The following is a 14,658-nucleotide window of genomic DNA, read 5'->3' as shown; positions in this document are numbered from 1 at the left end:
TATTGGTATCACAGTGCTTATGTTCAAGTAACCCTTATTTTATAATTGTTCTATTTTATTATTACTTATTGCTGTTAATCTCTTACTGTGCCTAATTTATAAATTAAACTTTATCACCTAAGGTAGGTATATATGTATACGAGTTGGAAAAAACATATAAGGTATAGTTTTGGGTACTATCTGCAGTTTCAGGAATCCGCAGCGGGGTTTAGAACATATCCCCCACAGATAAGGGGGGACTACTGTACTTGTATTTGAAATAACAGTGCTTCTCAGGAGGGGTTAGAAGCTGTTACATTAGAACCTGGAAGTACAGGGAGTTTGAAAAAGACTCCCAGGTGATTTAATGGATCCCGGTCTCAAATTTCCTCATTTGAAATATCACTACAATAAAACATATTCTCAAAACTTTCTGGAGCAGCTGGGCTGGGACTAGATTGAGGCATCTAGGTTTAATTTAAGTGCATGGTCCTGAGAGTAAGCGCTTCTTTAAATTATACTCCCTAGGCACCTCACTAGTGCCTGGGATGCCTAATTTAGATCCCAGTCTGGGCCCTACAAAACAAGATCAGAAAAAGAACACTCAGAAAATTATAAATGATCAATGAGCACTCTGTAGGACAGATTCCTCCCACTTCAGGAAATGGTGTGTGAAAATCACTTTTCCAGCCTACCTTGGAGTAATTGATGTTTTCTAATTTCCCTTAAGAAAGGCAGAGGGATAAGAGGTTGGATGGTATTTACCTAGCAGAGTAAATTGCTTTTAGGTAAGATGGTGTAAGGGTTAGCTTCACCTGGCTTGATGGCACCAGACAGCAAGGTAATTTTACTGTAAAAAGTTTCCTTGGGATGTATCTGTATACATTAGGTTTTTGATAGTGTATACACTTTTATATAAGGAAGAGAATTGGCATAACTATTCATTGCTGGCTTTAACTGTTCAAACGTCTTTCCTCACGAGCTTTTTATATCATTAAATATTATTGGAATTTTTTATCCAGTCTTAATTTACTCACCCTCGCTTCTCTTCTAGAGCAGTAGTTTTCAATCAGGATGACACTAAAAATCCTGTTTCAAAAAGCACAACCATAACCTTATTTTTTTAAATGCAGATGTATGTAGTTGCTATCTTATGTTTTAGGGATTTGAAGAGTTGTTTCTTGTGACAATTAATCCCATTGTGGAGGCATATATTCGTTAAAAACAAAAACAAAAACCCGACGAATACTATTATAGAAGCAAATACTCTGGGTGAAATAGTAAACTCCTGAACCAGACCTGAGGGACTGACTGAACCTGGCTGGTAGATACAATTCCCTTGTTACCTTGAGATCTGAGTCCAATATTTTGACATCTCTTTAACTATGATAATTGCAGCAATCCTGTTTTAGCACACTGTTTTGGAAATAATATAAGTAGTATATATGAACTATATAGTAGTTTATTTACTATTTATTTACTATTTAATAGTGGCTTATTAAAATAGTAGCTGGTGTTATTTTCTTAACACTTGGAAAGGACTTAGGGCTAGGAAATCCAGCCCTAGTTCCACTTCTGATTACATGAGCAGGTTGAGGTTACTTGATTTCATCACTGTGAAATTGGGACCTCAATGTGCCTGTCACTATTTTGGGGGTTACGGGAATTGTCCATTGAAAAAGCTTAATTTAAAAACTTACTGGGACTTAAACCAAACCTTTAGATATAAGTTAATAAAATAGATGTAAGGAAGAGACTAAATGGAATGGTAGGAATAAGCATAGAAGAAAATTGCAAATGAATAGCTAGAATTGAGGAGAATTAAGAAGAGAATAGAGATAAGATACAGAAGATAATTCATTGGCAGAAAAGATACTGTGATTGAACAACAACAACAAAAACTCTGAAAGGGACTCCTTACCTCCTGGGACTTTGAGGTTATTTTTCGACAGTTCTATTTAGCTGCCATGCACAATTGCTGTTTGGAAGTTGCATCTTCTTTTGTTTTCTCCTAGGTGTTCTACTACTCAACAGGAATCTTCAAAGATGCGGGTGTTAAGGAGCCGATCTATGCCACCATTGGTGCTGGTGTGGTTAATACCATCTTCACTGTAGTTTCTGTAAGTTGGGTGGTTTGATCATTTTGGGAAGAGTGAGGTGGGGACGGTAGGAAGAAGAGGAGCTCTTGGCTACACATATTCAAAATGGGTTGCCTGTCCTTCCATTTCCTTACCATTATTTAAACCTTTTTTGTTGTTGTTGTGTAATTGTTCTTTGGGGAAAAAGAGATACTGAAATAGTCTTCACTCTCTCGACACAAATATGGAATGGATAAGAAAGAGGGAGGTATAAAGGGGTTATATAGGATGTTTTAAGCTTCAAACTGGAAGAGGGGAAGTGTGACTCTAATACGTATCCTGCTGTTGGTATGGCAGATTCAGGTAGCCCATACAGTGTTTTCATGGAAGGGAAAGCAGAAGTTTCATGTTATATTATTTTTTGTTTGTTTGTTTGTTTGTTTTCTTTTTTTTTTTTTAATTAAATTTATTGGGGTGACAATTGTTAGTAAAATTACATAGATTTCAATATTATTTTTCTTTTAGCTGTTTCTGGTGGAAAAGGCAGGAAGGAGGACTCTACATATGATTGGCCTTGGAGGGATGGCTGCTTGTTCCATCCTCATGACTGTTTCTTTGGTATTAAAGGTGAGAGCTTTTTGAGTGAAGGTAAGTGAGGAGGGAGAAGGGAGAGGTTACAGTTGACTCTGTGATAGGTTGGTAGTTGAAGCTGGAGATGGATAAAGTCAAATTTGGGAAAAGCAGCATGCCCAGAGTTTTAAGAAAAGTAGACATTAAAGAGGGAAGTAAGTAAATTCCTATGATCCATACAGCTATAAAACATATGGGTTGTAAAATACATTTTGTAATTTAATTCTTAAAGTAATCTTGAGGCTATTATTCCCATTTTACAATTGATGAAATGATCTGGTGCAAAATGATGTAAGTTGATCACATGGCTAGGGTTCAAATCTCCACTGGACTACATACAGGACAGAAGAAGCTTTTCAGTGTCAGTCAGTACTCATCTCTGGGATGCTGGCAGAGGGGAAGTGTGACTCTAATACGTATCCTGCTGTCTTAATACTAATTTTTAAGTCATGCTGTCTTAATACTAATTTTTTTCTGTTCCTTCATATAGGATGCCTACAAGTGGATGAGCTTTGTCTGTATTGGGGCTATCTTGGTCTTCGTCGCGTTCTTTGAAATTGGCCCAGGCCCCATTCCCTGGTTTATTGTGGCTGAACTCTTCAGTCAGGGTCCCCGCCCAGCTGCAATGGCGGTGGCTGGTTGTTCCAACTGGACCTCCAACTTTTTGGTTGGACTCCTCTTCCCCTCTGCTGCAGTAAGTAAATTATAGCAAAACTCACCTAGCCTATCTTGAAATCAGCCCACTTAAGCCACCATGTTTATGAATATGATTACTGATCCCGTGAAGGATTATAGATCGCAAGGGCTTTAACTCAGATGTTTTCCCTCATTTTTAATAATGTAGAAAAAGGAGGAATGATAGCAGAAAAGATTGAGGCAGGAGGGTAAAACTTTAAAAGACCTCTAGTCTGAGATGATACAAGCATAGCATAGTTTTACCTAGGAACAGAATGACAGTGATAAGCTTCAAAGGATTCCAAACTAATACTTAAAATTCATCATTGGAATTAGCATTATGGCTTCATGATCGTAAAGGCTCACTAAGCATAGGATATTAATGAATAAAATGATCTGGAGCTGATTTGTTAAATAAAGGGACGTGCAGTGGGCATCTAGAATGCACTTCCTATTTTTGCCAGTCTTTCATAAACCTAGATTTTAAAAATAATAATAAAAAATCCTGAAATATTCAATAGATATTTGGAAGCAGCTAACTTTAATGAATAGAAAAAGGAATGACACAGAATTACAGAGAAATACAGTAAGTTAGCAATGGCATCATAAATGAATCCCTAAATAAACCTTACTGTTCTCATTAAATATGGAAGGGTTATGGCTTGAAGTCTGGGAAATATGATTGTGAAGGAAACGAGTTTGCCAGTGACCAGATTTTTATATCAACACTCCTTTTTTGTATCCTTTCATAGTTCTATTTAGGAGCCTACGTTTTTATTGTCTTCACTGGCTTCCTTGTGATCTTCTTGGTCTTCACCTTCTTCAAAGTCCCTGAGACCCGTGGCAGAACTTTTGAGGAAATTACACGAGCCTTTGAAGGGCAGGCCCAGGGAGCTAACAGAGCTGAGAAAGGCCCCATCGTGGAGATGAACAGCATCCAGCCTGTTAAGGAGACCGACACCAATGTCTAAGCCATGCCTCCTTCCCACCTCCCTCTCAACATGAAAAAGCAACCTCTCCCTGAATAAGGGAGAGAACTCATCAGGTTGTAACCCAGGACTGTTTCTGAGTGCTGCTACTTGATTCTTTTCTCATTCCCACACTCCATGAGAGCTCAGAGGAACCCAATGCCGGGGTTAGTTGTATCTTCAATGGCTTTTTAAACATTTCATTTCTTGGACATTCTCTTCTGTTTAGGAGAGACCAAGTGAACCTACCTTCATTTCTGGAGGGATTGGCACTTGGCATTTGACAACTTTGCCAGCTCTTCCTCCCTTAAGTTCTAATATTGCTTCATGGGGGCAAACAGGGGAGTAAGAATAAGGGTGCAGTTCCCGCAACATCCAACTTACCAGGAAACAGACATACATAAGTGTGGAGGGCAGAGAAGGGTCACATAAGTGCATCTTCCTCACTTCCATACAGCTCGGCGAGCAAATCAACTTGAGTTTTATTTATTTTAGCTTCCGGTTTTATTGCATAAATATTTATTTTTTTAAGTGTAAAGTAATTTTTACCAAATAATGAAAACATAAGGACATTGAGGTTAGAGGGAGGTGTTTAAAGAGTTTATAGGGTGGAAGATTTGATACTGGAGAGGTTGTGGTATAATAAGAAAGGAAGAATTTAGGCAGAAATGTAATTCATTATTGGCAGGTATATGATGTGGTGTGTGAGGTATGCATGTTGCCTCTTAATTTCTGTCCTTCAGATGGAAACTCTCAAGGTCAATTTCTCAGAAAAGTCGTGTGCCTGTGTAAAGAAGCTACTGGTTTCTTTTGGAACATTTTTCTTTGTTTAAGATTTTATGTAGTATTACTTGAAATTTAGGATTATTACTAAGGTGGGTATTGTAGTTAGTGGTGATTAATTGGTTCTAATTTTGGATGGAGTCCAGAGAAGGGAAAGTTATTTGTAGAAATCAGTCTTCTTTTCCCACCCTGGACCAAACAACTTCCTCTTGTAGTAGACTCATTTTTATTTTTTTTTAAGTGCTCCTGCCACCCTCCAGATGAGCAACCTAAAATATTGGTTCTTGGTAAAAGTTTGGTATTTCTCCATTTTGTTTTTTAGGAGATTTTAGATATTGATTCTTATTTTGTTTTAACCTATAGCTTTAAAAGAATTCAGAGGAGAGTGTTCATAGCTAACTTGGAATTTGTAACCTCAGCCCTGGGAGTGGATTTTTTTCTGAATGATTATTATCTAGTTGACATATGTTGTTGCTGTAGGGTCAGCGCATGCCTGTTTTTGTCTGTTACCATGTCAAGTTACCATGTTACTATGGTATTATGTCAAGTGCCTTTAAGGGACTTGAATCTTTCCCATAGACCATGTTTGAGATAGTATGAATAAATGTGCAGTGTAGCCCACACTTGAGAGTATGAATGTATATGCATTGTCACTTTGCTCTGGGTGGAAGTAGTATATTGGTAACTTGTTTCCTCTATGGTCATTCCTACAGCCACCTTTTGCATAGAGTGTGTTAAAACTCATCCCTATGTATATATAAGTAACACTGCCTCTGTTGGGTGGAATTTGCATCTATGGCTTTCTTCCTAACGTGTAGAGGACTCCTTGTCACTCCAGACTCAATGGGAGTAGGAACAGGAGTGTGAAATCAGGGCATGTGGCCTCCTGGGAAAGCTAGAGGAGAGTCATGGGGGAGAGGGAGACATACTTTTTAAGGGGATAAGGAACACACTGAAAATTGTAACTCTGGAACGGTTCAGAGAGTTAGATGAGATGGAGGTTTTTACACTTGCCTCAGGTCACGCACACCTCGCAATCTAGTTTCCCAGTATTTTTATAAATGGAGATTGGACCCCAATGATACTTTCCCTCCCTTCTCTTTGTCATATGTTGCTTGTTCTCCTTTTCCCTCCTTGGTGCTTATACATTTCAGGCCCTTTAGCCAAACCTTTGCCTATGACAGTATTTCAGTTCTCAGTTCTTCCATTCCCTCTTGTCGTTGAGCCTTTGGATGAAAACTCACAGAGCTATGGCATGGGGGTGTTGCTGGGACAGGTAACTTTCCACAAACTGCACCTCCATTTCTGGCTCCTCAAAAACTGTGGGTTAGCAGTAAGGCAGTGTGGAAGTTTTCCCTTTTCTCAGTAACTACATTGTGAATATTTCCAAATAGATTTTCTATTATTAATGTTACTGTGGTTCTTTGTTTTGAAATAAAAATTCTGAATGTACATACGACATCACAAGCTTGTTTTTTTGTTTTGTTCCATTTTTGTCCTTCCTCTAAAAACAAAATTCATTTTAAATCCCAGTTTGGCTACTCAGTACCTGTTGTAACGTTGAGTAATTTTCTTAAAAGAGTCTTGTACATATGAAAATACTTGTTTATTATGCAGATGAAATGAAAATTCCTTAGTGCTTTCCTTTGCATAGTTAATAAGTTATGTTGGTTTCTTTCCCCACTGAGAATTGTTTTTCCTCTCTCATGCTCTTTCCTACTTTGTTTCTCCTCCACTCTTTGATTATAAAATTCATCCAACACTAATGTCAAGGCATCCATATGACATATCACTATCCTACTTAAAATCTTTCAGTAGTTTCCAATCAACTACAGAAAACAAACAAACAAAAAAGCTTAAGCCCCCTGGTGGATCACACAACCCCTTTGCAGTTTGATTTACAATTTCTTAGTTTTCATTTATATAAGACTCATTAAAACCTCTATGCCTTCGTTTATGTAGTTTTGACCCTCCTCTGTTTCCGTTTATTTACTAAAGATTCTACATGGCTATTTCAGCCCTGGTGTGAACCCCATACAGCCTTTCTTACTCCCAACATAATCCTCACACTGTGGTATTCCATATGTTAGAAGGAATGAAAAATTGAACCACCCTTGACTGTTCCAAAAGAGTCTCAGTGAGTACACTATGTTCTCCATAATTGTGGCTGTCTGCTCCCAGAGAGGTCTTTTAAAAATCAGATTATGTCACTCCCTGCTTGAAGCCTTCCAATTACATCTTGTCACACTTAAAATAGTATCCAGACTCCTTTACTACAATGTGGCCTATAAACTGGGTGACCATAAGGCCCAGTTTACTCCTATTACCCTGGTGTAACTTTTAGTATACTGCTTTTGTTGACAAAACTGCCCTGAAAATAAGTTACAGTTATCCCACCAGAAGGTTTGTTGCTTCAATTTCATCTCTTACTGCTCCTCTTGCTCACTAAAGTCTAGCCCCACTGGACTTTCTAGTTCTATATGTCAAGTTCATTATTGGGTTCTTTACATTGGTCCCCTTGTGCTTAGAATTTTGCATGACTGAGTCTATCTTGTGAGTTAAGGTCTTAGTTAACAACCTCTAGGATGTAAGCTCCCTAAAAGCAAGTACCTTGTCTGTTTTGGTCATGCCTAGAACACTGCCTTACATATAATTGATGTTTAAGTGTGTCAGTCCGGATCCTATTTGAAGGTGGAAATCATGCATTGATATAAACAGGGAACGATTAAAGAATATCAAGCTATAATAAGAGTAAACTATAAAAGATGTAAGAGAACACAATATGACACCCTAGAGTTGGGGAAAGTATCCAAGGGAGGACAAACTTGGAAGGAAGGCCACCTTCCAATGCCGAGGTTCAGCTCTTATTTAAAAAGGTATAGTTGCAGTCCACTAGATAGCAGAGAAATTTGCTGAACTGCGTGAGTCAGCTGGTGCCCATTCCCCAGGCAAGCAGGAGACAACTTTTCAGGTGAGCCACAACTGGTGGCAAATACGTGAATGTTTAGAGGGAGTCAGGGCACCAGTATGGGTGGGAAGCCTGAGGCCTCATGGAAAGTGATCACCAGACCTGGAATGGGGCTGTGAGGTGGCTGAGGGAGCTTGCATTCTGGGTGCATGGCTGGGGCAGGGCACCACCAAATGTCATCTTCACTGCTGACCTATAGTGTAGCCACTGGAATCAGCAGGAGAAAGCTCCTTCCTCCTACAACATCCAGCACCACCCACTGAGAAACCTTCACTGTGCTTAACATTCTTAAATGATTTCAAGGAATTCCATCCATTACAACCCAGCAAGTATTGAAGGATGAATTTGGAGCTGAGAGGCAAGAAATTGATAACTGGCACAATAATTGTTACATAGCTGGCTGGATGAAGTGGTCTTTGGTTGACAGGATTTTCTCCTTCCACCCCTCCCAAAGCCACCTGGACTTGAAATAAAACTCAAGTTGAAAGTGTTGCTTTTTTTTTGAACCAAAAATGTTTGCTGCAGAAATTTGGCCAAAGTTCCAGCTGGGTGGCTCCAGCTGAGGTTCGGCCAGTGGCCTCTGCCGGGGACTGGGAAAGTGAGAACGGGAAAGGCAGAGGAACCGCCTCAGCCTGCAGCCTCAGAGCGGTGCAACGACGTTCCGGGTCTTCACCACGCCATTCCCCATCACCATGGAGAATCTTGGGTGTCAGTTTCCAAAGAGTGGCACCAACGAATCACGCAGCAACAAATCTGTGTCCTTGATGTAGGCCATGGTTGCCGGGGCACCACTGTAGCTGCGAGTCCCACCTGGCGTCCACCTTCCTCCTGCGGGTCTCCGCCCTTTTCCCTGCGATATCACTGCTCCACCCTCGGCAGCGGCCTCCAGAGAGCGCAGAGCTCGCGGGGCGTCAGGGGGCGCACAGCCTGGCCAGCCCACACGTAGCCTGGCGGCCGCGACTACCCATCTCCCCAACAGGGAAGTCGCTGGAGGCCACCTCCGGCTGCGAAAGAAACCGCAGACGCTGCAGGAAGCCGGGCTTGGCCGCACTGAGTCTCCCGCGAGCACCCCCTCACTGCGCAGGCGTAGAAGGCCGGAGAAACCTGTTACCCGGTTTTGTTCAAGATCATGAAACACATTTCTAGATCTAAACAGGATGTGCTTGCAACCCAGCAGATCTTCAAGTGAAGATATTACCCTCCTTTCTTATTCTAGAGTGAATTTACCCTTCCTGGATTGGTGTAGGGTTTGTGACTTAATTGATAGGATTGAATCATCTGAGATAGATTTCAGAGATTAAATTCAAGTTTCGTGTTTTTTTTTTTTAATGAGGAAATTGAGCCCAATGAATGAATTGGCAAAACTGGAACTGGCACCCTTGATTTTGACTAAATGCCCAAGGACTGGAGTAGAGTTAAGTAGCCAACAAGCTATAAGGATGCCAATTTCTACACACTTTTACCAAAATGTTTTATTATCAAACATTTAATCTCTATCAATCTACACTGAGAAAGGGATCCTGTACTTTATGTTTGCATTTTTATTATGAGATTGAGCATTTTTTCACATGGTTTGGAGCTATTTGTATTTCCTTATCTGTGACTCATTTATATGAATCAGATGAGGAATATTTTGAAAAGGATATGTTTTGGAGAAGGAACAAGACAAAATAAATAGAATTTATAAATAAAATAGTTACCATATGACCCAGCAATTCCACTCCTAGATATATTATCCAAGAAAAATGAAAACTCATGTTCACACAAAATCTTGTTCACAAATGTTCATAGCAGCATTATTCACAATAACCCAGATTGGAAACAACCCATATAGTCATGACAGATGAATGGATAAACAAAATGTGTTATATCCATACAATGCAATATTATTTGGCCATAAAAAAGAATGAAGTACTGATACATCCTATAATACATCCTATAATATGGATGAACTTTGGATACAAGTGGATGAAGCCAGTCACAAAAGACCACATATTATATGACTCAATTTATATGAAATTTCCAGAATAAGCAACTCTATATAGAGAAGGTAAATTAGTGGTGGCCTAGACACTAAAGAGGGTATAGAAGGGGGTGGGGACACAAAGGGTTAGGAAATAACTTCTAATGGGTATAGAGTTTTTGGGGGTGATAGAAACATCTAAAATTAGATTATGGCAGTGGTTCCACAACTCTGTAAAAATGCTAAAAATCATTGAATTGTATGCTTTAAATGGGTGCACTTTATAATGTATAAATTATGTAAAAATAAAGCTGTTTAATAAAAAGATTAAAGCAAGAATGAAAATAAGAGTGAGAAGTAATTAAGTGAGACAAAAACCTAAATGTTCTGATAGGAAACTGGTAAAAATAAAATCTGAAACATCCTATAATGGAATATTATGCAGACATTCAACATAATTGAACTGATAGATATTTTTGTGCTGTATGTTCATGAAGGATCTGATTTCTCTATATCCTTAACAACAGTTGTTCACATCTGCCTTTTTGAGTGCAGTCATCCTAGTGGGTGTGAAATGATACCTCAATGTGGCTTTGATTTGCGTTTCCCTAGTAATGATGTTGAACATCCTTTCATGTGCTTATTGGCCATTCCTATATCTCCTTTGGTGAAATGTCTATTCAATTCCTTTGTCTGTGTTTTAATTGGGTTACAAGAGTTTTTTTATTTATTACTTTATCTTTTATATAGTCTGGATGTGAGTCTGCTCTCAGATATATGATTTACAAATCCAATTTTGTAGATTTTTTTTTACTTTCTTGATAGTGTGCTTTGAAGCACAGGTTTTAAATTTTGTTAATGGGCTTACTAAATGGTGTAACCACTATGGAAAACAGTATGCAGGTTCCTCAAAAAATTAAAAATAGAACACTATATGATCTAGCAATCCCACTTATGGATATATATCCAAAAGAATTGAAAGCAGGGTCTTGGAGAGATTCTTGCATACCTGTGTTCATAGCAACACTATTCACAAGCAAGAAGTGGAAGTAACACAAATGTCCATCATTGGATGAATAAACAGAATGTGGCATATACATCTAAGGGAATATTATTCAGTCTTTAAAAAAGAAGGAAATCTTATCACAGTTTGCAACATGGATGAAACTTGAGGCCATTATGCTAAGTGAAATAAGCCAGTCACAAAAAGACAAATACTGTATGATTCTATTTGTATGAGTTATCTAAAGTAGTTTCTAAATCATAGAAACAGAAAGTAAAATTGCTGGTTACCAGAGGCTGGGAGAAAGGGAAATGAGAAGTTGTTGTTTAATGGGCGTAGAGTTTCATATTTGCAAGATGAAAATGTTTTGGATCTCTGTTTCACAACTATGTGACTGTACTTAACACTACTTGAACTGCACATTTAACAATGGTTAATGTCTTAGTCCATTTGGGATGCTTTAACAAAATACCATGGACTGGGTAGCTCATAAACAATAGAAATTTATTTGTCATAGTTCTGGTTTGGAGGCCGGAGTCCAAGAGCAGCATGCCAGGTTGGTTGGGTGAGGGCCATTGTCTGGGTTGCAGACTCCTTGTTGCATCCTTACATGGCTGAAAGAGCAAGGGAGCTCGCTCAGATCTCTTTATAAGGGCATTAATCTCATTCATGAGGGTTCTGCCCTCATAACTTTATAATTTCCCAAAGATCCCACCAACTAATAGCATCACATTGGGCATTAGAACTTCAACATATGAATTTGGGGGGTTCACAAATATTCAGATCATAACAGTTAAAATAGTTTTTAAATTTGATTAAGTCCAATTCACCTGTTTTTTTTGTTTGTTTTTTTTTTTGCTTTTTATGCCTACTAGATTGGCAAATCTTTAAATATTTGTAAAATATCAACTGTAGGCAAGAATGCGAAATAGGAACTATCTTTACTGGTAGTAAGAGTATAAAATTGGGGCCGGCCCAGTGGCTCAGGCGATTAGAGCTCTGTGCTCCTAACTCCGAAGGCTGCCGGTTCGATTCCCACATGGGCCAGTGGGCTCTCAACAACAAGGTTGCCAGTTCAACTCCTCGAGTCCCACAAGGGATGGTGGGCTCTGCCCCCTGCAACTAAGATTGAACACTGCACCTTGAGCTGAGCTGCCGCTGAGCTCCGGGATAGCTCAGTTGGTTGGAGCGCGTCTTCTCAACCACAAGGTTGCCGGTTCGACTCCCTCAAGGGATGGTGGGCAGTGCCCCCTGCAACTAGCAATGGCAACTGGACCTGGAGCTGAGCTGCGCCCTCCACAACTAAGATTAAAAGGACAACAACTTGACTTGGAAAAAAAAAGTCCTGTTCCCCTTCCCCAATAAAATCTAAAAAAAAAAAAAAAAGTATAAAATTGTACCACCACTGTAGAAAGCAGTTTGGCTTTATCTAATCATGCATGGCCTCAATTCTTTACCCTCCCCACCCAACCCCCAATTCCATGCTCTCTACCAAGTGATTTTGTAGTTCTGTTATGGTCTGAATGTTTGTGCCCCTCATCCCAAAAATTCATGTGTTGAAATCCTAACCCCCTTAATCATTGGGAAATGATTAAGTCATGAAGGTGGAGCTCTCATGAATGGGATTAGTGCCCTCATAAAATCTTCCCCAAAAAAACTTCCTTGTCCTTTCCTCCATGTGAGATTACAGCAAAAAGGCGGCTACCTATGAACTAGGAAGCAGGCTTTCATCAGACACCAAACCTGCCAGTGACTTGATCTTGGATTTCCCAGCCTCCAAAACTGAGAAATAAATTTCTGTTGTTTATAAGCCACCTGAGCTGGTATTTTTGTTATAGCAGCCCAAAGGGACTGAGACAAGTTCATTCTACTAAAAGGGAGGGTCAGACTTCTTTTTAAATTTAGGTTCAACCATATGATTTGACTTGGCCAATAGAATAACACGGAAGTAGTAGTGTGTCAGTTCTGAGCCTAGGCCTTTAGAGGTCATGCCTGTTACCACTTGCCTTCCTGCATATTTACCATTGCCAGGGGAAGAGTTTCCTAGGGGTAATTACTGCAACCTTAGCCTGGCCTCCAAAATAAACAGGTGGAGATACCTAGTCCAAACCTTAGAGAAGCCTAGCTCAGCTAGATGTGTAGCTTGAAGCAGAGCCCAGTCCAGCCTGGATCTACTGACCCCTAGCCCATTCACAAATATGGCAGTGGTAATGAAGCATTGTTATTTTAAGTTATTGAATTTGGGGGCTGTTATGAGCAAAAGGTAACTGATAAAATACAATTACCTGATGACCCAATAATTCCATCCTTAGCCCTATACCTAAAACAAAATTTGAACTGCATGTAGACAAAGATAAATGCAGAGAAATCAGTTAGAAGCTACTGCAATTATCCAGGTAAGAAATGATTGTAGCTTGGTACCAGTGGAGGAAGTGGGGAACAGCTATGTGCTTTTTATAAGAGATGCACCTAAAAGTCTAAAGATCTAGAAACTCAAAAAAGATGTGCAAGTTTTAATTAAAAGAGGGTTATTTTACCTATATTGATATCCAAAATAGATCTTAAGACCAAAATCATAATGAGGAATACAGGAAGATCACTTCATTAAGACAAAAGGTCCAATTCACCATGAAGATATAATTGTAAGTATGTGTGAACCCAATAAAATGGTCTTAGTGCCTCTCCAACATTTGATATGGTCAGTTGTTTTTATTTTAGTCAAAAGACATCCGTGGATGTACAATGAACCTCACTGTAGTGTTAATTTGTTGTTTGTTCATGACCAATGATGTTGATCGCCTTCTCATGTATTTATTTGCCTTCTGTGTGTCTTCTTTGGTGAAGTGTCTGTTAAAATATTTTACCTGTTTTGAATTGGCTTGTTTGAGTCCTTGTTATTGAGTTTTTAAAAGCCAGCTTTATTGAGGTTTAATTGACAAACAACAAATTGCACATAAATTGTACAATTCAGTAATTTTTGGCATATGTATACATGCGTGAAATCATCACTGCATCATGGAGGTGGGATTGGCGGGGGTAGGGTCAGATGTTGGTAACCTCTGGTTCTGAATACAGTTTATTATGTTCTGTATCAGTAATTAAATTTTTAAAGAATCTGATAAAAATTTGGGGCTCTACTGAGCAAAACATACATGCACATACCCCAAACTTTACCTGTACTTCCAAGGAGGATCTTGAGTCCCTGGACCCTTCCATTCCCCTCTTCTCTCTGGGTAAGACACTTCCTCTTCTGATTGGGAGGCTCGTTATTGCTGAAAATGCCTGCCATTTATGAAAATGCTTTCTGTCTTGCCTTTTTCTTGCTCTCTTTATCGCTTTCCTTTCACTTCTGTTTGTTTTCATTCTTTTCCTTACCACAAATGCTTTGCACATGCTTTTCAGTCAAGCACCGAACTTGAACTTGATGCTCGGTATACAATGGCGAACAAGGCCTTGCTCTCCAGGAGTTTGCCAATTATTTATGGCCATTTTCCATTAGAGAAGACAGATTAGAAAATAGCCAATTGCAGCCTGTGCTCACTCTGAAAAGGAACCTAGACTAGAAGTGAGTCCTTGAAAATAGGACTACAATGTGTCCTCTAGATGTTAAA

The 14,658-nt window shown here is 39.2% G+C and overlaps 1 protein-coding gene across 2 annotated transcripts in view; it reads left to right on the top strand.

Annotated features, from left to right (window-relative positions):
* Nucleotides 1-6,572, top strand: part of SLC2A3 (solute carrier family 2 member 3) — a 60,384-nt gene extending 53,812 nt beyond the window's left edge. For both annotated transcript variants that reach the window (XM_074326072.1, XM_019713514.2), the window contains exons 8-11: nucleotides 1,995-2,099; nucleotides 2,583-2,684; nucleotides 3,178-3,381; nucleotides 4,115-6,572. In XM_074326072.1, coding sequence (XP_074182173.1) covers nucleotides 1,995-2,099; nucleotides 2,583-2,684; nucleotides 3,178-3,381; nucleotides 4,115-4,333 — 630 coding nt within the window. In that variant the 3' untranslated portion in view covers nucleotides 4,334-6,572. The remainder of the gene's footprint in view (nucleotides 1-1,994; nucleotides 2,100-2,582; nucleotides 2,685-3,177; nucleotides 3,382-4,114) is intronic.
* The last annotated feature ends 8,086 nt before the right edge of the window (nucleotides 6,573-14,658 follow it).

The sequence above is a fragment of the Rhinolophus sinicus genome, linkage group LG02 (genome assembly GCF_036562045.2).
Source record: "Rhinolophus sinicus isolate RSC01 linkage group LG02, ASM3656204v1, whole genome shotgun sequence".
NCBI classification, from domain to species: Eukaryota; Metazoa; Chordata; class Mammalia; order Chiroptera; family Rhinolophidae; genus Rhinolophus; species Rhinolophus sinicus.
The sequence above is the reverse complement of the archived record's forward strand: the minus strand, read 5'-3'. Positions and strand labels throughout refer to the sequence as shown.